Below are 25430 nucleotides of genomic sequence, written 5' to 3' on the forward strand. Positions count from 1 at the left end.
GTATGCAACTATTATATTTTCAATCAATCAATCAATCAATCAATCAATCACTCATGTGTCACTCACAGACAAGTACAGTCTTAAAGCACATGTATATTTCAAAGCTTTCCTTCTGTTTGTCTAATTATTGCAAGGGCAGTCACTCTCATGTTTCAACCTCTAGATGCTTGATTTCTTTTGCATGAAAATGATTTACATATTGCAAAGGCTATTTGCACTCTCTGTCTCTTTTCACATTCTTTAACTTCTTGCTTGTCCTTGACAGATCTAAGATGTTTTCAAAAGTCAGTTTTAGACTCTTGAATAGATATTTTAAAATATGTTTAAGTATGTTTTTATGTGTAGGCCTATTCAGTGCTATATGTCTGTCTGCTGTTTATGTAGCAATATTCAACAAGGTGGATTTTATAGCTCTGCTTTATGTAATTTCATTTGGCCATCAAGTGTCTTGCCTTGTGCACCATTAGAATGGTGGTCTTTGATCCTGATCCTCATATGTTTGGTATCAGTTCGCCTGGAGAGCAAACAGCATAGGCTAAACCTCTGGTAGCTTATTCTATTTAGCTTGCACCCTCGATCAAAGTTATACCATTCTGATAAACGTTGGTCTTGCTTACGTATTTGTTGCTTTCGGATATATTTTCATAGAACATTTTTATTTTTACAATAAACAGCAGCCGGCAGGAGCGCAACTAATCACTTCACATCATCCCTCTGATCCAGACAAGCAAACTGCCTGTAAGTTCTCGCGAGGTTGCTTCGATGTTCTCACAGGTTTTTAGAACATCTCGCGATATGTCAGTAGCGTTACCCCATTTTCCAGCTGTCCCTCACTCGGTCGGGATTTCGGAACCACAGGAGAATCGCTGGAAAGGGCTTTGGTGATAAAACGGCACATTTTGGAAGAAGATACCTCATTATATGGTTACATAAATACGCAACGGGCTACTTTATCCGGTATTTCACAATGGAAACTGAACTATGAGGTAAGGGCAGAGTGTACTATGTGTGGTGTGAAAGAATGTCCCTGAGCGGGTTGACGAGCTGACGTTAGCTCCTCACTGGTTAGCCTGCTTGCTAGCTGCGTTGATACCTCTGTTAGCGCGGCTAGTTGTCATTTTTTACCCGGTGTAGCTTGCTAATGTCAGCCTCTATCTGTGATATCAACATGTCAATGAGGTGTCTAATATTGGTCTGTGCAACAAGACCAGGGCGACATGGAATTGGAAGACGATGCAATCCAGTGGCTACTACTAACAGTTAGCCAGTATGCTAAATGTTAAATCGCTGCATCTGCCCTGCCAGCCCGTGACCTGACGTTAACATTAACGTTCACTGGTGTTACTTGTGGTTAACCTGGTAATCGGGTCGGTAGAGAAGAAGATGATGAATTAACAAGGTTTCTTACAGTGCTGGGGGCAGACAGCGACTTTCAGGGTGGAGGTTTTCTCAGTTAGCTAGCCCAGCGTTTGCTAACGTTAACGTTAAACCTGATGTTAGTCACAGCTGTCCATCTCGCTAAGTGTCCAGTCAAAACAACCCTCCGAGTACCATATTATCCGTTTGAAACCCTATAAATGTCGGGGGTTGTTGAGCGACGCCCCTTATCATCGGAAACAATGCAGGAAGTGAGAATGAATTGACAAACAGTCCTTTCCTGTTAGTGTAAACGCTCTTTCGAAAGACGTGAGCACACTCATCTTGCATTAATTAGGGGATGTGTAACTTCAGCGTTTTGACTGACCAGGCTTACCAAGCCCCACCAGTGAGGACTGGTTCCCATGGCAACGTGGATGCTGACAGGTCCTCTTAAAGGTGGGAACCTACGTCCAGTAAGTTAAAGTGCAGACGGTACTACATTCTGTTTGACGGTTTGATCCGCCGTCAATATTGATTCTTATCTATGTGGTTTTGAATACTTGAAGTACTTGACTTGCTGAAACTCTTCATTGATCAATTGATTAGCTGATGGACAGATAATTAATGGCAATCATTTTGTTAATTTTTTAATCAAGTAAAAATGGCAACTATTCTGTGATTGAAGAATCTTCAATGTGAATGTTTACTTTTCTTTGTTTTTAATATAACTTTAAACAGAATATCTTTGGGTTTACTGTGGGTCAGATAAACAAGACATTTGAAAATGTCGCCCTGGGCTGTCAAATCTTGTGACAAGTTAAGTTTCTGTAGTTCTGAAGTCTGTCAGGAGTCTCATTATCATGCGATGATCAGTGACAACACTTTGCACTGTCTCCGGGCAGTATGTTTCAACTGTGATTTGTACCCTGTTTTCTCTTTGTGCCTAACAGCCTCATGGGTTTTTGTTGCTATACAAACCATATGAATGGTTGTATAGGTGGATAGTATTCTCCATCTGAATGTTACTTCTGATATATGATATGAGTCAACTTTAGATTGATGTGCCTCCTCTAAAACCTTCACAACCTTGGTGTGTGTGACAAATCCCATACATCCAATTGTATTCATATAGTTAAGTTAGAGGTACACATTTGACAATGTTTGTACGTTTCACAGGAAAGCACACACATTTAATTAATAAAGCTTTTAATTTATGTTATAAATGAGGTTTTACAGTATGTTTCTGAGATCCTGGTTTGCTGAGAAATTCACATTACCAATATAACCATCCACAGTTCTTTTAGAAAGTTCACCCGTGAGCACTAAACTTTGTTCAGTTCATGTGAGTTCTGGAGGGTGACTTTGTTCTTGCGTCAAACTGTAATAAATATATAAATGAGAACCACATAATACAATTTGTTCCAGCATGTTCCAGGACTGCATTCAGCATTCAACAAGTCCGACAGCTTCAAAGGCCAGAATTCATAATATTATCCATGAGCAACGAAAAACATTTGAAACCTGCTTAAACTAGCCAGATCGATCAGGTAACAAACCCATGTGATAGATTATTTAATTAATATCACATGCTTACATTTTGTGAAACCAAAACCTGTTAAATCCCTCCAATATAACGCCAGACATACCCTTTGACAAGGAAAACCATTTTGTAACCTAATGTAAGGGTCACATGGCTAATACGCAGCCATTCTCACAGGTGTTTTCACTTCTTTTACCTCAGTAGACCAAATGTTGTTGACTGTTAAAGGACATTTTCTTTTCCCCACAAGAATCAGGGGTCAGCAGCACTAACAGCAATCCTTTGGGATAATGAAGTGGTCAGGATGCTTATTGTTCTGTGACCTGCCTTGACTGTTTAGTGCACAATTTTACTACTGCAAACATGTTCAAGGTTAAACAACAAGCCACATGGTGAATTTATGTTGTATTGACATTTTTCTTTTTTTCTGTAGTATGACTCATGACTTCATGACTCTAAGATTTACCAGTGCTGTGCTTCAGTTCAGCTTGTTACCATCCAAGGAATTTTGGTCTTGCTATCAGTTTTAACATTGTGATAGTGCTAACATTAGCTAGCTGTGGAGGCTGGTGCGGAGGGATGGGAGGAGGCAGCCTGAGGGAAGGATGGAGTGATACGGGAAGAGCTGATGGAGAGACTGCGGTAGTAATCCTGTGTGTGTGCTTGCTGAGTGGGTGGGTGTCCTGTCACCTCTCAGGCCTCACCACTTAACATCAGTGTGATAAGAATGTGTTTCGAGAGAGATGCAGAGCTTAGGGTCAGTGTCAGAGGGCGTGTTGAGAGCCAGTGTTTCTTTAGTGTGTCAGTGAGAAAGAGGGACACTGTGGAGTGTGTGTGTGTGTGTGTGTGTGTGTGTGTGTTTTAGGCAGAGGGTGTGTGTTAAATGCAAATTCATGTGTTGTGTGTGTGGGAGTATGTAGAGTGTGAGAATGCTGATGTGCGAAGAGCAGTTATTAATACCAACACAATCATTGATTAACAATCCACACAAGATGCAAAAAAAATGTTCCTAATTGAATTATCAGTTAAACCTTTGATCCATTTGTCCAATTAATCCATTGATTATTTTGTCTAAAAATGATAAGAATGATGAAGAACACCCTTCAGAATGCAAGTTTAATTTACAGTGGTATTAAATGGTGGAAACCAGGCAAATCTTCATATTTTACTTTCTAAACCAGTCAGTAATTAATTTTCTATCAATCGACTCATTTATTATTTGGCTCATCATTTCTGCTCTACTTTAAACAAACAATGGGGGACGAGGTGACTGAGGATTGAGGGTTTTAGTCAGCACAGTTAACTAAATGAAGAGTTATTTTGTGATGTGTCCTGCATTTTGGGGCTCACTTTAATGTTTGGTGTTGCCTTTTTCTTATTCCTGTAGCTGACTTGATGTCATGTTGATATTTACAATAAGTGCACAGTAGACTTGACTGATAGCAGAAGAGGCAGAAATATTTTTCATCTTTCCTCCTATGAGAAAGAGAAATCAGGCATTGCAGAATTATAATTTTCTCCCAGCCTCTCATAATTACTTCAGCCATAAAAGTATAACTGTGTCTCTCTAACAATAAGTTGTCTCTTGCTTGAGGGTTATCTGTTTGGCCCAGACAAGGAGTTTTTCCTTCTACTCCAGCTAAAAGTGTGCAATGGGTTTTGTATGTTGGTTGCATAGCTGAAATATTGTATCTTTGCATTACACAGCATGTAGCCGATACTGTATGGCCAGCTCCCTTGTCCCCTCTATGTCAATACAAATAGTTATTTATGAAATGCACATTAGGAGATTGAATAGTTTTGTGTATGCAGCGTCATGAGTGTGATCGTGATTTTAAACATGCTGCAGGGTCCATAAATTACACGACCAAGTGTTTTTACAATACATTGATTGAGAGCAACATGTTCATAGAAACCCTAAAACTACGACAGAAGTCCGCTTAAGGGAAAAACACCAAAAACATAAATTCCAACAACATAACATTTTGTTTTCTGGAATGCACATTTCAGAGTAAGGATATCAAATATTATATGAATATTAGAGTGTATTTTCTTCAAGTATGCAGCATCGTGACATACGGTGGACAGAGCATCAGTTGATGTGCAGTTGTCCCAAATTAATTCATGGAAGACAGGAAAGGGGAATGTTTGAGGGGTCAGCAGCAAAATGAGGGGGAGGGACAAAGAGAGAAGAGAGTCTGGACCCTAATCTGTATCATGTTTTGAAGCTGCCGAGTGTGTGTGTGTGTGTGTGTGGGGGGGGGACTTAAACTGGCATCTGCCACAAGCCTTGATAACAGACCAACACTCCAGTTACATCCCAATGCTCTGATTACACAGACTAATCCCACAAAGACAATACATGTTGACAGGGAGGACAGAGAGACAAACAGAGCCTTTAAGAGTCATTAAGTACACACTGATGACAAAGGAAATGGATGCAACAAACAACTTCACATTTATAGGCAGTTGACTTTTCATTGAAGTTTAGATTAAGTTTGAGGCTTGATTTATTATTTGTGCCAACTTTTCTGGCTGATCAAAGACGGGTAATTACATGATTAAAACTGAACACTTGAAGAGAGGTATTGTTGTAAACAAAAGTCACTTTCATTCACAAGCAGCTTATTTTGATTTTTGGCACTCACTAGATTTTGGCAGCAGGAGAAGTAAAAGTTAAATCTTGTTTGAATTCCTGTGACTTGCCTCCTGGGTGTTCATTCTGGACAAGAATACATGAAGAAGTGGCTGAACATGAGCCTTATTTTGGGGATAATCTTTCTGTAGTCAGTTCAGATAATATTCCCACTAAACTGACATGCTTTTCAAACAGTCATGGTGTGGTTGGTGTATTGGTGGAGTATGAATATATCATCTGAGAAAACAAGAGCAACAAAGTTTAGCGTAGTTTGATCGCTCCTGTCCTTCGTTTACAGCAGGTGAAAAGTCTACTCTAGTTGCTCAACTGCTTCAATATTTTTTCCAGCAGCAGCCGTGAAAGTGTGTTTCTGTGTGTGTGTTTGTGTAGGGTGGGCTTTGTTCGTCTGACCTAGTTAAGATGGTTACTTTGTCCTCCCACTCTGATGATAATGGGACACACACACACACACACACACACACACACTGCTACACCCTTCAATAGGCAAAGGACAATTTTCTACTGAAGAAATAGTCCCAGCAAAAATGTCTACAGCAATGTCTGAGTAACTGTTTCTGGAAAGGGACATTTCAGTGACGTTTCTGATGGTTTGAACACTGTGGACTAAATTCCTTCCACCTCCTTTATATTGTGGTTGGTGGCAAAAGTCTCAGAAGTGAATATCTCCCATACTACATGGCAAGAAACCACGTGAACTGGGGTTCTCCTCATCCCTTAGTAAGAAAACCAGATTTTTGTTTTGTTTAGACACTGGATAAAAAGTCAGCCACACACACACACACACACACACACCTTCACTATGTCTGTTGCAATGTGTTAGTATTATGGGTTGTCTGCTGGCCACTGTGATACAGGGAAGGGAGGCAGGTCTGGATCTGATTAACATACCTCTACTTGGGCAGAGGTATGTTACACACACACATACACACACACACACACACACACATGGATGTGTTACTGTGAGGGTGTATGGCACTGTATTATTTCATATTTTTTAAAAATATAATAATATAATATAATTCAATATATAATTCAGACATAAAGTAACTCAAGATGTCCCATCAGGAGCTCAGAGTTTTTTATTATTGCAGCTGCATTGCATGTTTTTCAGACAAACCGGTCATCTTCGTCTTTTAGGTGCCTTTTAGTTAGTAACTTCCCAGTTTGTATTGCCTGAAAGAAACACTGACTTTACAAAAGACTCCAGTGGAGCTTTTTACGGGCCAGCAGCAGAAAACTGGTGTTCACTGTGGTCAACCCCCAAGTGAGAATGTGTGTAAATGAGTGAGTGTGAAGCAGAGTGGGTTTGAAAACAAGCAAGTATGCTGAGGCAGCCTGCCCTGCATAAGTAAAGGTTTGCTGCCCTGTTGACATGCACAAGCATGGCTGACATGGTCCATGGTCCCCTGTGGACTGGCACTAGTCTGAATACCAGATGACAACAGCAGATTGTTGCAGAGTTCTTCAGTATTTTTTCAAAAACATGGCTTTTAAAAACATGCTATATGCCTTGTTAAGAACCACTGTGTTTATTTGCTTTGTGTTTTTATGTGTGCATCTATCATTGCATCAAAACATACCTTTAAGGCACAGGAGCCATAATGGCTCACTGGGCCAGAAACCAAATTCACAACTTCAGCATCAGAGGACAGCAGAGTGGAAAATTAACTCCAGACTCGTGCTGGAAGATCATTTCCTCTGACTGAGGTTGTCTACTGTTTCAGCACCTTTCGCAGGTGAACAGACATTATTTGGTCCTTTTTAACATGCTGTTAAGGATCTAGTTAGACTGCCGACCTTGGTGACAAAAGCTAGCCCCTTCTCTGTGAAAGCATTTTTAAATAATTTGCAGTTAAATAATTTGTTATATTACTGCATTATTGAGCAGTTGAATACTCAATGAGGTGGGATGATATTGGTCGGATAAACTCTTCATCTGTTTTTTCTAAATGTGTTGTTTCAGGTGTCGTGTAGTGCAGAAGACTGAGTGAACCATGGCACAGTTCCCCACCACATTCACAGGTCAGTATATGTGTGTAACTGCAGGAAAGATTGAAAAAGAGTATTATGAAAGTTGATGTTCATATTTTTCTCTCAGATTTGACAACTAAGAGTCTTTGTGAGTAGTTTGAACAGGATGGCAGCTCATTGCTCCATTAATCGACCATAATATCCCTAGAAGAAGAACCACAGCACCTCACGAATCCACTTTAATTTTCCATCCACATCTTAGAATTAGATGATTAGATTAGATTAGATTAGATTATAAGATTATCCATCAATCTAATTGTCAAGCACCTAGAATGATTTCAGCAGAGAGGCAGAATAAAGTCACATGACAACAAGACATAGATGCAGACTTGCAGCATCAAAAGTATAATGCCCATACATAATGTCACACATGAGGACATATGAGCAGATGTGGCCGCAAAATAACAGTTTCCCAGATAAAATCTGTGGTCAGTGCTGTCGAAGAGAGACTGGAGGACGACAAGCAGATGGAGACAAAAGCAGACTGACTCCAAATGCCTAAAAACCACACAGTGTGAGATTTGTCGGACTATGAACAGATTTGTTACAGTTGGACAGAACATATTACATACTTGCAGCTGTGCTGACTGAGGACCAGCCGCTCAAACCATTGTTTATCAGCGGTCCATAAAGGGAGACATTGTCCTGTTCAGCTCGAAACAACTGAGGCTGAATGAAGGCATAACTGAAACCCCAGAGAATATCTAGTCTCATATCAGAATATTGATGCTGTTAATTTATAGTATTGGACAGGTATAGACAAAACTACCATTTGGACATTACTGTATCCACAAAATATGATTATTTAAATCTGACATTTTCTGCATTTTTTTCTTTGAGAACATTGTCGCAAAAAGATCCAGGCTACACATGTAAAGACAACTGAATAAGCATATTTCCTAACAATAAATGAAATAGTGTTTCTGTCAGCAGCAACTGTTCTTGCGTTAAAAAATGAGTCAGCATGATTCACTAAAATTGCCAGTAAATGATACAGGGTGGAGTGTCAGTTAGAACTACTGTTTGATTGGCTAACTCTGATGTGGAATCTAATTTAATTGGTCAAGAAAATACAGTAAAGTGGAAACTGGGCTATTAAACAAATTAGTAGAGCAGAAAGGCAAAAAGACGACAGACAGACCATTAAAGCTGACTGGAGTAAGAGTGTTGCTGGCTCTGGGTTTGTGGGATCAACCAACCGTTGTTACAGTTATGACAATTGTTAGACACCCCATTCACTATGAACAATGTTTGTTTTTTGGCTACATTTTAGATGAAGTGACTGCCCACAATAATATCTGTCAGCTAGTGATGAATCTATTAAATTCACATGTCACAGAATCACAGACGCACTACTGTGCACTGAACTTTCTAAGGAAAGACAACAGTCTCTGACTGTCAGTCCTTCATCCATTCATCCTTATTTTCTTTGCTCGTCACTCCTTCAACTCTTAAGTGTCACTTAAGAGGAATCTAACAGGAACTGAAACTCATGACTAATCCATTCTTCTCATGCCGGCCTTTTCTCCCACTGTCTGTGTCTGGCTTTGTCTTGGCCTTCGGGTTTGGTGTCTAATCTGGAACTGTGTGTGTGTTTGTGTCTTTTGTGGGTTAGGTCCAGATGTGTTTCTGATCTCAGTGGATGAGAGAGCCAAATATGATCAGCAGTTTCACAGCCTCTCTCCGACTGCCGGGGGTTACATCACAGGTAACAGTCTCTCTCCCTCCCTCTCTGCCTGTCTGTCTCTCTTTCTCCTTAAGGGTAAGGTGAGACGGGGACATGAACAAGGGCAGTGTCAGTAAAGGTCCTCAGTGCTGGGATGTGTGGTGCAGAAAACAAACCAAAAGTTAAACGTAATGTAACAGATCAATATTAAATCACAGTGTGCATCTCAAATTAAATTCTTTTCATTCAGTCATCCAACAAATCCAGTATGGAATTCACCGCCTTAGTATGAACATGAAAATTAAATGTTTCTGTTGTTAAAACACAATCTCTGCTGGCATGTTGTGGTATTAGCAGATACCAGAAGTAGGTATTGGCAGAAGTAGGGCTGCAACTGAATATTATTTTCATTATGGCTTTAATCTGACAATTACACTCTTAATAATTGAAAATAGTGAATAATGCCCATCACAACTTCTCAGAGCCCAAGGTAATATATTTCAGTTGCCAGTGAATTTTTGGCTTTTGACTTAAATGATTAATTGTCTTTCAGAATTGTTTAAAAGTGTGATAAATGTTTGTCCGTTGGCTGATTAATCGACTAAGTTTTAGCTATAAATAAGTGTTGACCTGATTGTATTATTTATATTATTGTACTGACTTGAACATTTTGCATTTCTGTCAGTGTCCTCAGAGTTAAATATGAGATCCAATATTTACATATTTTTAAATGGCTTTCGCCATGTGGTCTAAAGTGGCCTTTCTTTTTGGATCTGTCCTGTGGTCTTACTTTCTGTTTCTGTTTGTCTATCAAGGCGACCAAGCCAGGAACTTCTTCCTTCAATCAGGACTGCCCCCTCCCATCCTAGCCCAAATCTGGTGAGTTGCATAGCCAGGAAGTTATTTCTAGCTCACAAAGTGGCAGATATTAAGTATCCAGTTCACAGTTCAATCGTTTAATTATTTTAAAAATCACTCGATGATGAGGTGGCACTGTGTTAAGTCTGTTCACACCACTTCTTCTTAAGGCTCTGACCTTTTTATTCTAGCAATGCATCACTGTTTTAACTTTTTCTCTGTGTACCTTTTAAGGGCTCTGGCTGATATGAACAGTGATGGTCGTATGGACATGCACGAGTTCTCCATCGCCATGAAACTCATCAAACTGAAACTCCAGGGTCACTCTCTGCCCCCGACGCTTCCTCCCAGTATGAAACAACCCCCACTGCCTTTACCCCCACAGACCGGCTTTGGTGAGACTCAAACAAAAACACACCAAAACATGTGCCTTACATGCAGTTTTTGGTTGTGATAGATTGATCATCATTGATCATTTTAATTTCATTTTCCTTCTGCACTGGTTGTAATCTTTTCTGCGGTGGTTCGCTGCTAAGTTAATACAACAGAAACACTGCACACAGTTTAATGTAATAACATAGATGTAATCTTTTGCTGTTGGTTCATTGGACAACTGCTTTTCCTAAAACACTGCAGTTGTATAAGAGAAGGATGATGTCACTCTTTCTTTTCCAAAGGTCATTTAGGAAATGTTTGCTCACTCTCTGTCGGACCTTCAAGGCCGATCAATAAAGTTATAATGCAAACACAGTATGGGGTCATAATGTTCTTCTCCTTCAGCCTGCACTGTGGCTCTCACACCCCATTTACTACTATAAATATGTAATGTCTAATTCAGTACTAGAGAATAATTGATGGTAGTTCTCTCTGATCTCTTTCTCTTGAGCCTCATGCAGCTTTTGACAGATAGTGTGTATGAAAATAAGAATACATTGTGTAATAATCATGTCTGTACTGTGTATCTGTTTTTGTCCAGGCATGCCCTCCATGGCTCCCATCACAGCTCCTCTTTCAGGCGTGCCTCCGCTCCCCCTGCCACCTCTCCCTGTAGGAGTCTCTCCCCCATTAGTCTCATCTGCCCCACCTCCCCTCCCCCAGCCCATCGCCAATGGAGCTCCTCCCACAGGCATGATGCAGCCCATCTCAGGCTTCTCCCACCCAGGTAACGAACTGTAACAGGGTGGTGTGTTGAAATGTTTATGTTGTGTCTGTAGCAACTGTGGGTGTTTGCAAAGGTCTCAGTTCTAATCTTCTATTTACACATCATACACACATTCATGTTTACATGTTATACAGTCTGGTATGAAAGCTGTACTCATCTAAGTATCAGGTTTTTAGAAGAGGCAACAAATCTAGCTGCGAGCCACGTTTAGCAGCTTTGAATTCAATGATTGACTGAGTTTAATGTCACACCATAAAATATTACATTAAATGATTCACAAAGTGTATACGCTGCTTGAAGTTAAGTGAAGCTGAGTGTCTGACCACAGCCTCAGACTAAAATGTGCTCTTCTCTGTCTCTCTCAGCTCCCTCTGTCAACAAGTCTTCTTCGTTTAATCGTTCCAGTACCAAGTTGCAGAAGGGGCCGTCCTTGGAAGCTGCCAGGTAGGCCACATAATCAGAAGTGTTTGCACCAGTTTATCTGATGATGAACTACTAAAATGAGAACATTTGTGGTATGAAGCTTAGGAGCATTTTGAGTGTGCATCCTACATTATATGTGCTTATTTTTCCTGCTCTATTGTAATATCTGGGTGTGTCTTTTCATCGAGCCTCTTTTTGCCATAAGTCACATCACTTTACTCTGTTCTTTATTTCCCTTTACTCGGCACAGTCTTCAGCCCCCACCTGATTGGGCCGTTCCTCAGTCCTCCAGGCTGAAGTACAGACAGCTTTTTAACTCCCATGACAAGATGATGAGTGGACACCTCACAGGTACGTCATTATTTGTGATGATATTTCTGTCAAGGTTGCCGCAGCATTAAATGTGTTTGGTGATTTATTTTTCCACTTGTGTCTGTTGTCCAGGTCCCCAGGCTCGCACTATCCTGATGCAGTCCAGTCTTCCTCAGGGCCAGCTGGCCACAATATGGTCAGTACATTGAAATTCAACCGTTTAATCTTTATCAATATGCGCGTACACACTTAGAAGACTTTAGTACTTAAAAATGAAATTTGTTCCGTCTTTTTTTCCTTTAGGAGTCTATCAGATATCGACCAGGACGGAAAGCTAACAGCCGAGGAGTTTATCTTAGCCATGCACCTCATAGATATGGCTATGTCAGGATTACCGCTACCCCCTGTGCTACCACCAGATTACCTCCCACCTACATTCAGGTAAATACTGTAGCTAAGTACCTCATTAACTGACAAACGGACAGCAGTATGTTAGATATGTGCAGTATGTGATAGTTGCCATAAATACTTATTTATTTCATTTTAACAGCAGTTAGTTTCAGGTTAAACTAGGTGAACTACGCTAACCAGTTAGCTTTCATGTTTTACAAAGAAACATTATAAACTTGATAAATGATTTGTATTGTTTTATGGTGTGTGTGTGTGTGTGTGTGTGTGTGTGCGTGTGTGTGTTAAAGGCGTGTACGAAGTGACAGTGTTCAGTCAGACCAGAAGAGCGTCCAGGAGGAGACAGAGGAGGAGACGGAAAGCAGCCTGGACAAGAAACTACCGGGTGATTGGTCCTGCACATCATGACATCATATTACTGGTCAAACTGGGACTACACCTACCCACAGCTATGTTTGCTTCAAGACCGTACTGTGAACAGCTGCAAACAGTGTTCAGGTTCTTTAAAACACATATCAGCAACTTCTGCAATTGACCTTTTCGGTGATCTGTCAGCTGCTGACGCACCATGAAACTCCTCTACTGGGCCTCAAAACAGCAGTCTTCTCAATGTGGACTTTGTGCTTTTCAATCCACTTTTATTTTCAGTCTGTTTTCTAGCCACTCCCCATTGACGTGGGGGAAAAAAAGGTTCTTGTAATCAAGCAGAGTAGTATGTATGTGTGGCTAATGCTTGTTAGTGCTTAAGCAAAGCCAGAAACATGGTGGCACATTGTTTTTAATATGAATAAATAAATCTTTATTGTCCCACTATCAAAAATAAGTAACAAGAAACATACTGTACATATGGCAACAACAAAGACACTATAAGCGTAAAGTTAAAGCTCCCTCTGTATCACCACAGTGACGTTTGAGGATAAGAAGAGGGAGAACTTTGAGCGAGGAAACCTGGAGTTGGAGAAGAGACGTCAGGCTCTGCAAGAGCAGCAGAGGAAAGAGCAGGAGAGGCTGGCTGCGCTGGAGAGAGAGGAACAGGAGAGAAAGGTACACTATATTCCTCATTTCTACACTGTGTGCATTCAAAATTTGAATTGGTCATGGTTTATGGCTTATATTTAGGGATGTGAAATATTTGCATTTATAATAGCCACAGTGCTTTGACTGTAACAGCCACAATATCTCATGTCTTTAAACTGTATCAGTAAGTTAATTAGTGTTGAAAGTAGGAGGAAATTAAATTGCATTGGGGTAACCCATAACAAATAATAGAGTTGTTCTTTCTTTTCGTTTTCTTGTGTTTCAGGAGCGTGAGCGTCTGGAGCAGGAGAGGAGACGACAACATGAACTAGAAAAACAACTGGAGAAACAGAGAGAGCTGGAGAGGCTGAGAGAAGAGGAGAGACGCAAAGAGATAGAGAGGAGAGAGGTATGAAGGAGAGAGGCATGAGGAAAAATGATTACCAGGTATCTGCATTTTAATTGAAGAGTTATGGTTGAGTTGACGTTAAACTGCTGCAGACTTGTAATTACATCCACTGCAGACAACTTAGAAGCCTTTCACTGCTCATCACCGCCCTCTTTAAATCTCAGCTCTTACAGTAAAGAGCCTAATTTACACTCCTACAGCAGAGGGCTTGTTCTGTATAATGAAGTGTGTAATACATGAATATTATACGACGTAATATCATCATATTATATTATCATATAATATAAAAGTTGGGAATGCAGTTGCATTTCTTTTAGCTGTAATGTTTTGTAAAGAAAATAGATGGAACTTTTTGGTGTGTGGGTGTGTTTTGTCTCTTCCAGGCTGCTAAGCGTGAATTAGAGCGCCAGCGTCAGTTGGAGTGGGAGCGCCAACGTCGCCAGGAGCTTCTGACTCAAAGAAACCGAGAGCAGGAGAGTATAGTGCTGCTCAAAGCCAGGAAGAAGACCCTGGAGTTTGAACTGGAGGCTCTGGTAAACAAACCTACGCACCCACACCTAGTCACATAACTAAACATGCTGTATACACAGAGTAGATGAGAGGATATAGGGCTTGTCATTTAAAGGTCACATTTTGGAAAGCTGACAGCATGTCATACCGCAATTTTTTAGAGCAAAAGCTGCTGAGGAAATGCTGCAAAAAAGCAGCAAAGTTCAGGATGTCACCTGGCAGCAGCAGCAGCATTGCTAGCATGAACAATCCAGACAGGACCACTGAGAGCTAACCGAGCTAACTGCAAGCTGGTCATTTTTTTGTGACAATGGTGGGCTTGAAAGTTTCCTCAAAGATAAACCAAAAGCAATCACCTAATGCCAACAGGAAGAACAGAACAAAACAGCTGAAACACAACACTTTGTACATCGACACAAACGTAATAGTATATTCCTTCATCTCTCTGTCCCAATCTCTAGAATGATAAGAAGTCCCAGTTGGAGGGCAAACTGAAGGATGTTCGGTTTCGTTTGTCAGCTCAGCGGAGAGAGGTGGAGCAGACCAATCAGACCAGAGAAACACGCATTGCTGAAATCACCCTGCTACAACAGCAGCTGCAGGTACGCAAAACCATCAGCAAATGAACACAGATTTATCAGACAGACAGGTTTCACATTCATGTCTGGTACATCTTTAATCACAGGTGAAATTCATGTAACAGACAGACACATTCTTCGAAACTGCAGAATTTGTTCATGTTGTACATTTTTAATAAACTTCATGGTTGTCTGCAGGACTCCCAGCAGTGGTTGGGGAGGCTAATTCCCGATAAACAGAGTCTCAACGACCAGCTGAAACAGGTTCAGCAGAACAGTCTGCATCGTGAGTACCACATAAACTAAGCACACACTTAAATGTATACATCGTGTGTGTGTGTGTGTGTGTGTGTGTGTGTGTGTGTGTGTGTGTGTGTGTGTGTGTGTGTGTATATATACATATATATATATATATGTATACATACACATCATGGTTTAACATGGCTGTGCTTTATTATTATTATTATTATTATAAGGTATCATACTTCATGTTTGACCACTTGTGTCCACAGCAACAATAATGAATGTCATGTAGAGTCGGGTGAATTTCATCCACTACTGTTTTTGACACAATTCAAAATGCTTAAAAGATTAATTTAATTAAAAGAACCTGAGAGCAAGCAGAAGTACTGGTTAACCGACTCTCTGGTTACCACAATGTATTGTAGCTTTGTAAATTCTGTCACTAACTCGTACAATAAATTTGACCTGAACTTGTATGTCTGTGACTGATTGACCTGACCTGATCTCACGCTGTCTGTTTGTGTGTTTAGGTGATAGTCTGTCGTCCCTGCAGAAGGCTGTGGAGCAGAAGGAGAGCAGCAGACAGCAGCTCAGAGAACAGCTAGATGCTGTGGAGAGAGAGACGAGGGCCAAACTGCTGGAAATAGATGCTTTCAACACCCAGCTGAAGGTAAACAGCTAGTTAACTAACAAATTAATACAGGACACGGGTGGAAAGGTCAGGTCTATTCTTTTATAATATAAAGAAGAAAAATACTTAGTCAGCTAACTACAAACTAAATAGTTAACAAACTAACTTAGCAGAGTACAGCTAGATGTTAGCTAGTACATGCTGTCGGGACACAGCACATCAAGTGTTTAAATAAAATGATGTGATTCTTGCTTGCTTGTTTGTATCGTTTGTGTTAAAGTAGACCTTAATCATCACAAGAGCATCTTGGTATTTTCATTGAAGTGGGAGGATAATAACTTGTTTCCTCCAAGTCTTGCTCAAATGGACTCCTGTGTGAATGATCCATCCCACTCGGTCATGTTTTTATCCTCACTGAAATCTACTGGACGGCCTTGCCTTGAAATGTTTTCAAATTGATACTAAAGGCACAAAAAATGTATTATAACATGTCGTCCAACATTCAGCGCCATTGCCTCAAATTGATAAATAGCAGCGGAAGTGTTTTATGTTCATGTAACGTGGAGATGAAGTAATGGGATGTGCTAATCAGTTTGATAATACTATTAAGTTTGATACATTCAACTAAACAGCCAATTAACTAATTAACCAGCTTGCTAACCCAGTAATTTGTTTGTTAAGTGAAACATTGGATTGTTGCTGTGACTGTAGCTTTAAATCCTGTCCTGTCCTGTCCCTCATAACCTCGTCCTCACACTAGTTTAATATAGTCATAATGTTCAATTTTACTGACGTGTTTAAAGTTTTCATATTTATATCTGACCACTGTATATGTGTTTGTATTAACGTTGGTGTGTTATTATGTGTATTAATGTTGAGTGCTGTGTTTTTGGAGAGAGCTAGCTGTGCACAGGAGTGTTTTCCCAGACAGCTGCTTTATGTAGCTTTCACCAACAATCAGCGACTAAGAGAGAAAGATGGAGGGATTTTATTAAAGGGTTAGAGCACAGCAGTCTGTTTATGTTTCCTAGACCATCTTTTGTCCCCGTTTTTTGTTCTTATTTTCTCCTCATTTCCCCAGAACACTGAGTCAGGTCAAACAGAGGAGAAGTAGTCCTGTGGTCTGTTCCAAGAAGAAGAGGAGAATGAGAGGGAAGAGGGGGGAAGGGAGGAAAGCAGAGACAACACAGACCACAATAAATAGATTTTCTAATGGCTAATCTAATGAAGTTGGTTCTCAGTCTTATTCAGTATAGTCAACATAACAGAGTGATTTGAGAAAGTGGCTCAAAGCCTTTGAACAATACACAAAACCAGCAGTGTTGGATGTCAGTTTTCTGCAGAGTAAAGTGCAGTCATGTCTCAGTGGAGTAATTCTTTGCTTAACAGAAGCAAAGAACACTGAGATGTGAACGATGTTTGACTATACTGCCGTCCGCCTTCCTTTCTACGCCACTTCCTCTCCCCAAAATCTTCTCTCGTCACACTGCTGTGCCTCCTCTGTCCTCTATACCCGCTTGGACTCTACACTTTTCCTGATTCTACTCGCTGTCCTCCTCCTCTGTGTTTCCTTCCTGCTTCTTCACCCTGTATTTCTTGACCTCTTGCCTTCATTTTCTTCCTATTCTTTGTTTAATCCACATAATAAACCCTTCCTTCTATATTTTCTACCCCTTTATTTATCTCCTACACTGGCCTTTTGCTCCCTTGCCCATGCCAGTCTCTGTGTGAGTTCTATGCCAACCACTGTGCCAGGATAGAAGCCCTGCGACGCCAGCTTCAGGAGGAGCAGAGAGGGAGACAGGTAGAGCACACTGCCACTGCTGGACTGGGGTGGTACTGCAGCTGAGATATACTCTGTAATAATATCAAATCTTATGATGAACATGCCTCTTATGGCAGACCTGGAGCATAGAGTTTTTGTGTTTGCATTTGGATTGGACCTGTCTGACTTGACAGACTATTTGAGAAAGGGTTACAAGTAAAACATGGTATACCCTCTTATCAGACTACTAACTTGCAGTTAGTATTTTAGTCACTTTAAAAGCCTTTGCCATCTTTAACACCTACGAACCAGACTTCTAAAATGCCTGGTTTGTGCAGACATTTCTGTTTAACATGTGTAGTGCACTGTGATGCCCCCGCCAGGCAGCTAGATGTATTGCAGCCAGTTGAAGCTTGACTGAAATTGTCAAGCTGCGAATGGTTTGACAACTGAAGCACTGACACTCACACACTCATGTACTGATTCTGGTGTGCTGTTTTTTTCTAATCTCACGAGTCGGAGTCTGTAATACCTCTGACAAGGAGGCACACGACACTCAGTACACACTCATCCACAACAAATAAATGTATTGTTAGTGAAACTCAGCGTTAAAAACAGGAAGGGATGAAGGAAATATAAATGGTAAAGGGGAAAAATTGTTATATTTACCTCCTGGGATATATATTTACCATATTAATTTTACAGATTTAACTAATTAGTGTGGAGCCAGAAGATAAGCACGTTTACTTGGAGTTAGTAGCCAGAAACTGAGTAAATATAGACAAATTAGGTCAGCCTTATTACTAACCTAAAAACCCTCTAGTAAACTTAACTATTATCTACTGTCCAATGCAGATAGGTCAGTAAAGAATCTCTTCAGGCTTATTGCACAACTGCGTTGTTGCTAACCTTCAGCCTGTTTTTGTAACACTGGCTAAACTTACAGTTGTAACAGCACATTACTCATCACAGTGAGTCATGGGAGCCTCTCTTTGCATGAGTCGAGGCCTTATTGTGCTCTCTTTTTTTGTTTAATCTCTGCTGAAAGAAAACCAGCAGGCTTGCATCAGGGATTAAAATATTTATTCAGATACTTGGAAAGCGGTTTGAAATAAATAGGGATTTTGAAAGCAAATATCAAATTTCCAAATGCAGGGTATGCTCTTGGATATTTTCTAGATGTTAAGTTGACCGCTGAATGCACAAGACCAACATTTAACATTCAAGTAAACTTACCCAGCAAAACTTAACTGCTGTTGTGTCTAATATTGTTTTATGATTTGTTATAAAAGACAGTCTTGTATGAAGTTATTTTACACGGTATACACATAAGAGAGGGTATTAACAAAATAAAAGGACTTAAAGTGTCCCATGTTGCCATCTCAGATTTTTTTATAGAGGTCAGAATTATTTGCTACATACAGAGAAACGGCAACTGAATAAATTCACTTTAATATCGTAACCAGACAAAGTGCATAAATAAAACATTCACTGTCTGTGAGTGTGTGTCTGTCAGAATGGTTGATTCTCTCTGTGTGTGTATGTATATATGTATATGTGTGTTTCAGTGCCAGGAGCAGGGACAGCTACAGGAGTGTGTGTCAGCCGTCAGGGTGTGTCTGGCCCGGCTAGACTACGTTATAAAGGTCCACACACCAAACCCAGCCTCCCTCCCCCCTCCCCACTGTGCCCCTCTCTCTATTCTTTTCTGTCTGTATCTGTATCTTTCTTATTCGTCTCCCCATGACTCTTCATCCTTTCTTTCATCTCTTTCTCTCATCTTTTGTTCCTTTCCTCTTATTTTCTTCTTCTTTTTCTCTTATCCCTCTTACCTCCCCTGTTTTCGTCCTCCTCTTTAGTGCCCCATCTTTTCTTTGCCAAGCTGGTGTTAGCTCACTACTTAGCCAGTTGGCTAACTATGCTCCCATAGTTAATGCTGTACGCAGTTGTCATGCTAAACTAGCGGTCGTGCTCGGTTAGCAGGTGTACTAGATTAGGTGACTCTATGCTGTTGCTATGCTAGGCTACTTTACTAGATTACTACACTGTATCGTAATGCTACTGCCTGTTTGCTACCACATGATGTTTCAGCCAGACAAGTAGAAGCTAGTAGAAGTTTATTAGGCTAATATGCTGAGTACAGTAAGCTTTACTTGATTTGTGTGAATGTGTGTGTGTGTCTAGTCTGTGCGTGTAGGAGTGTATGCTTGGCATGCTGTGTCTCATCTCTCCACTTCCTGTTTCAGGTGATTTGGAGTTCTCTCTCTCCAGAGTTGTAGTTTTACTCCCCCGTCAGTCTCTTCTTTCTGATTGGTTTGCTTGTTACTGAAGGTTTCCTCACATTGGTTGTTTGGCTGAAACACGACAGCTGCCTTGTGTTGTTATAGTAACAGAGTGTGTTCTAATGGCACAGCTGGTTGTCATGACTACACAGAACTGCTCCCCCACCGCATCCCCTGACTCCCCATCTCCCCTACCCACTTTTTTTGTCCATATCTAACCCCTCCCACAAACATACTGTGCCTTGTGCAAGCTCCGCCCCACTGCCGTGACCGGAGCCCTGTGTGTTGGGCTGGGTCAGTGCCAACCTCCAGTAGTAACAAAGCCCCCTCCCAGTGACATCCCCTCCCTCATGAAGTTTTTTTTTTTTTTTTTTTTTGGATAAAAAAAATACTTTCAAAAAGTTTTATACATGATTTAATTTCAAACAATCCCTAAGCTTGGCCATATTAGGTGCACTTTGGTCTGCTAAACATGCCAAGATGAATCTAAAATGATATCTGCTACCCAGAAGACATGATTGGTACACATACATATATACGCATACATCCATTTTCTCAAGTTTGTTTGCAAATTAGTAACTGCGGTCATTGGGATCACATTGAAAGCACTCCAAAAAGTTTTGATGTGTTCTCACAGGCTTTGAAAGAGCTGCTGAATATGACGCTGACTGTGTCTGTTTGTCGAGTGTCCACACCAGTTTGAGCAGCTCAGACCACAGTCACAACCCTGAGAAACACAAGCTGCACTGAGTCGCCTCTGACCACAGTGAGAAAATAAAAGGGGATACAGATGTTTTTTCTTGATCCCTTGTCACTCATTAGCCACCCGTTGCAGTCTGACAGGTGATAAACAGTGCGTCGCCCCACACCCAGACTAAATGCCATGAGTTGCATCCATTGAAATATGTGGAGATCAAAAATGATTCTCCTCAGCCGTGTCACATGACATTTAAGCAAAAAAGACAAGCTGCTCATTGAACTAGTCTATTCATACCACAGCTAGTGGACGGTGGTGTCTTGGGTGGCAGTGAAGTGTTTTTTAGTTGCAGTTCATACATTATAGCAGCAAACCTGCCAGTGGGACAAATTCAATTGTTTTTGATCAGTTGATTTTTGTCTACTTTTTGGCAAACTCAAATCCAATCACCCAAATTCAGTGAGAAGAAGTGGAACTCTCTCCTCAACTCAAAAATGACTGGATGTGCCACTTTCTAGCTACTTTGCTGTTAAGTCATGTGCATTTTTTATATAGCCTTAATCACAAATCACAATCTGTGCAGCACACAACACCCTCTGTCCTTAGGCCCTTGATTCGGATAACGAAAAACTGCCAAATAAATGTCTTTGTGGAAGTAAAAAGGAAGAGAAGGACTCTATCTTCGAGGACGGACAGACACATGAGATGTCTTATGTACGGAGTAGACAGAAATAAGATTTGGAGGATCTTAGGCAAAGCATCAGTTAGGAGTCCTGTTTCGACTTCAAAAGCAATGAGCTGCTCCTCAGCCTGAAAAGAATTAACATTCAAATAGTTGCCGTGGTTACCAATAGGGACGTTTCATCACCTTAGTGACACAGTTGAAGGGGCGGAGCTTGCCTTGATCACCTGACTAATACGTACTGCTTCTACTGCTGCTGTTGTTGTTCTTGTTTGTCGTCGATGGTAACCCGTAGCAACCAGCCCTCTGATCCCACTTCCTCCTCACCGCTGTTCCTTCCTGTATCCCATGATGCCTTGCAGGAGCTGAGGGAGATCCACAGCCGGCAGCAGAGACAGAAACAGAGGGAGCTGGACGGAGACAAACACACACTGACACACACACACTCTCACATGCACACCCCGATCGAGAGAAAGTCAGCTGACCTGCCGGAGAGCAGGTAAGAATGAATTATACTGGAGAATGGCAGAGGTCTTGAATTATATCTGTATATAACTATTGCATTAGAATAGAAAATATTGTTTTTTTGTATCGTACCATGAAATGTTTTGTACGTACTTTATGACATGAAAATAAAGGTTTCTCTGATCTCTCATCTCTCAGGTTGTCATCAGAGGAGGGCGTGGCCTGGAGGGATGAAGCAGGAAGCTCTGCCCCCAAAGCTCCCAGCCCCCCCTCTGTCTCTGCACCCCATGCCTGGCTCAACAGAGTAACTCAGGAAGAGGAGGAGAGGAAGAGGAGAGGGATAGAGGTGGACGAAGAGAGCCAGAAGGGAGCAGGATCAGTAGAAGAGAATGAGGACGAGGGTAGAGGCAAGAAGGACATGCAGGAGAAACTGAACAAGCTGTTCAGCCAGCCGTCCGACCCCTGGGCTTCAACGGGTGTGTTTTGGCGCTTAGAGTGTATTCATGCGTGAAAGAGAGCCAGGTGACAAAATGAGATCCAAAAAGCAGGGACTGGTGTGTGGTAATAACCTGTGTTTGGCGCCATCAGCAGCCAGTTTGACATGGAACTCAATTAGTTTACCTAACATGGCATCTTCACTTAACTCCAGAGTTTCAGACTCAGCAGACAGTAACGGTGGATTCTAGTCTGTGTTGATAGTATTTCTCTTTATTTACAGTGGAGAAGCCTCCGGGACCCAGTCTGTTTGACCAGAAGGCACCAGTGAGCAGCTTCGACCAGAAGGCACCAGTCAGCAGCTTCGACCAGCAGCAGCCGCCAGTGAAGGTGGTCTACTACAGGGCTGTATATCCATTTGATGCTCGCAGTCACGATGAGATCAGCATCGCTCCCGGAGATGTAATCATGGTATGTAGTATGCACACACACGTAGTACCCGCACACTTTGCTCCATGCAGTAATATGTGTGTATATGTGTTGTGTGAACAGATATTTTATTCTCTTTTGTATTATATGTGTATGTATTAAAGCCTCTTGTGTGTCTTTGTCCTCTCTGATGTGTGTATGTGAGCCCTGTGTGTGTCTGTGTGTGTATGACTGTGTGGTGTGTGTATTAACTGTTTCCTCTCTCCTCTGCTGTGCAAACTGAAGGTGAAGGGGGAATGGGTAAGTTCTTGCCCCCGCCCAGTGTTGTGCCTCCACCAATCACAAGCCAGCACTCATTTGAATTTCTGCTCTCATTGGTTCATCTCATGTCATCTCCATGTTCATTTGCCAGTGGATGAATGTGTTTGGCTTCGTCATTCTAATCGGATCTGTAACTGTTCCTCTGCTTGTTTTGTGTTCACAGTTGTGAATGTGTTAACTGTGAGTGTAAACCTACTCAGTGTTGGACCTCTCTGAATACATAAAGGCTACTTCACATACGTGAAATATATTTTTTATTACCATCAATGTCTCCAGAAATAGACTTCCACATGAATAAGATAAGATAAGCCCAGCTGGCACACATTTTTGGGTTTAGGCCAGGTTTTACATGAAAACATTTAATGGACAGCAACATGGTGGACTAAAAGACATGAAAATAAAGGAATATATTTGTCGTGAAGGGGACAGCCACAGGTTTATTTATAGAAGTACATTGAGTTAGACAGATAATTGACAGTCCTTGTTCATTTGAAGAGCCTGGTTGGCATGATGGACACTCACTGGAACCAGAACACAGTTATCAAGTTTATATGCTTATGCTTATATGCCTTTGTCTCACTCGATTATCTACTAATTTGGTAATTCTACTTCCTGGAATTAAACTCTGAACAGCTGCTGCTAAGTTCTACCATGAATCTGAACACATACACACACACACACACACACACACACACACACACACACGTCTCAGTGAATTGGTGTCTTTGTGTGTGCTTGCATGCTTCAACTTTATCTTAATCCCGCCTCTCTGCTCTCATAGGTAGATGAATCCCAAACAGGGGAACCCGGTTGGCTGGGAGGAGAGCTCAGGGGGCGCACCGGTTGGTTTCCAGCCAATTACGCTGAACGGATACCCGACAGTGAAGCACCCATCAGCCTGCGTGCAACAGCCTCAGCCACACCCACCTCAGCCCAGCAGCCGATATCCACACCTCCCCCAGCACCTGGACATCCCTCCTCCTCCACGCCCTCCGCCAACAGTAACTGGGCCGACTTTAGCACCACGTAAGTCCTGCTGGTGTCAATATTAGATATTGACATATACTATTTGGCATCATTAGACAGAATATTTTAACATTTTGTGTCTCGTATAGACTTCATTTTCAGCCACATACCTGTAGTACTCTTAATTTGTGCGTCGTGTGTGTTCGTACATTTCCAGCTGGCCCTCCAACACAGCCAGTCAATCAGACAGCGAGGGATGGGACGCATGGCCGACCTCTTCAGCCAGTCAGAATCCTTCGCTCAGTGTTCCCTCAGCGCAGCTACGACAACGCTCCGCTTTCACACCTGCTACCATGACGACGGGCTCCTCTCCTTCTCCTGTGCTGGGACAGGTAGGAACATCCTGACCTTGTTCTTCGTAACATTAATCAGTTGCTGCTTTGTTTGTACATGAACATCTGAAGTGATTGGTACTAATAACTGTTAATCTTTGTTTGTCAGGGGGAGAAGGTCGAGGGTCTTCAGGCTCAGGCCTTGTATCCCTGGAGAGCGAAGAAGGACAACCACCTCAACTTCAACAAAAATGAGGTAGATGAGCATTCTCTCATATAGTTATTGACTCAATCAATCTGCCTCTCTCTTCAGTTTTAATTGGGTATTCACTTGTTTTTGTTGTTGTTGTTGTGTATTTCAGTGCTGTGTCTGAGTGAGATCATTTGTTTAACAGACTAGAACTAAAAGTGTTGTTGTTAATGCAGATAATAACAGTGTTGGAGCAGCAGGACATGTGGTGGTTAGGTGAACTGCAGACCGGACAGAGAGGCTGGTTCCCCAAAAGTTACGTCAAGCTCATCTCTGCCACAATGACGCCCCCCCCTGGTGCCACAGCACGCAGCAAAAACACTAGGTAGGTTCAAATGTTACATCAGGTCAAATTGGGTGTATTAATCTTTTTCAGTGTTGGGATTTTACAATGGGGAATTCTGTATGTAACTAATTTTATGTTTAAACAGCAAAAAACGTATTTACAATTTTTTGTCTCTTCTAGTGAGTCTGGAGTATCAGACAGCCCACCCAATGGAAAACGTCCCTCCCCTTCCCCAACAAAACCTTCGGAGTCTGGAGAAGGTAACACACGCAAACATGTAAATCTACTTTTTTTTTTTTTTTGGCTGAAGTCAGGCGGGTAATCGTCATTGACTCTGTCCACGTGTCCACATGCATCTGTACAGAGTACGTGGCCATGTACACCTACGAGAGCAGTGAACAGGGCGACCTGAGTTTCCAGCAAGGAGATATTGTCATGGTTACCAGGAAAGAAGGGGATTGGTGGACGGGCGTGGTCGGGGGAAAGACTGGAGTCTTCCCTTCCAATTATGTCAAACCAAGAGACTCTGCCTCAGAGGTGAGATTCAGCTCAGAACGTATGAGGATGCACCAGAGTGGTGGGTGTGTCTGTGAAGTTTTTACACAACAAGGGAAATCTTTCCCTTTTATTTAAACTTTGTATCTGGTTCTAGTCTTTGGGACCAGCAGGGAAGACGGGCAGCCTGGGAAAGAAACCAGGTGAGCTTTCAGTTTC

General features: G+C 41.5%; 1 protein-coding gene across 1 annotated transcript in view; it reads left to right on the top strand.

Moving 5' to 3' along the window:
- The first annotated feature begins 876 nt into the window (after positions 1-876).
- The window catches only part of itsn1 (intersectin 1 (SH3 domain protein)), a 38312-nt gene continuing 13758 nt past the window's right edge, over positions 877-25430 (top strand). Inside the window, exons 1-28 of the mRNA XM_070916638.1 lie at positions 877-986; positions 7522-7580; positions 9205-9297; positions 10071-10134; positions 10348-10508; positions 11090-11275; positions 11641-11719; positions 11949-12049; positions 12143-12206; positions 12314-12451; positions 12709-12803; positions 13323-13462; positions 13722-13844; positions 14228-14377; positions 14816-14956; positions 15131-15218; positions 15706-15845; positions 21595-21731; positions 21896-22173; positions 22416-22603; positions 22847-22861; positions 23664-23908; positions 24066-24240; positions 24350-24436; positions 24607-24755; positions 24897-24976; positions 25081-25253; positions 25369-25414. Coding sequence (XP_070772739.1) covers positions 7553-7580; positions 9205-9297; positions 10071-10134; positions 10348-10508; positions 11090-11275; positions 11641-11719; positions 11949-12049; positions 12143-12206; positions 12314-12451; positions 12709-12803; positions 13323-13462; positions 13722-13844; positions 14228-14377; positions 14816-14956; positions 15131-15218; positions 15706-15845; positions 21595-21731; positions 21896-22173; positions 22416-22603; positions 22847-22861; positions 23664-23908; positions 24066-24240; positions 24350-24436; positions 24607-24755; positions 24897-24976; positions 25081-25253; positions 25369-25414 — 3364 coding nt within the window. The 5' untranslated portion in view covers positions 877-986; positions 7522-7552. The remainder of the gene's footprint in view (positions 987-7521; positions 7581-9204; positions 9298-10070; positions 10135-10347; positions 10509-11089; positions 11276-11640; positions 11720-11948; positions 12050-12142; positions 12207-12313; positions 12452-12708; positions 12804-13322; positions 13463-13721; positions 13845-14227; positions 14378-14815; positions 14957-15130; positions 15219-15705; positions 15846-21594; positions 21732-21895; positions 22174-22415; positions 22604-22846; positions 22862-23663; positions 23909-24065; positions 24241-24349; positions 24437-24606; positions 24756-24896; positions 24977-25080; positions 25254-25368; positions 25415-25430) is intronic.

The sequence above is a fragment of the Enoplosus armatus genome, chromosome 12, assembly GCF_043641665.1.
Source record: "Enoplosus armatus isolate fEnoArm2 chromosome 12, fEnoArm2.hap1, whole genome shotgun sequence".
Classification (NCBI taxonomy): domain Eukaryota; kingdom Metazoa; phylum Chordata; class Actinopteri; order Centrarchiformes; family Enoplosidae; genus Enoplosus; species Enoplosus armatus.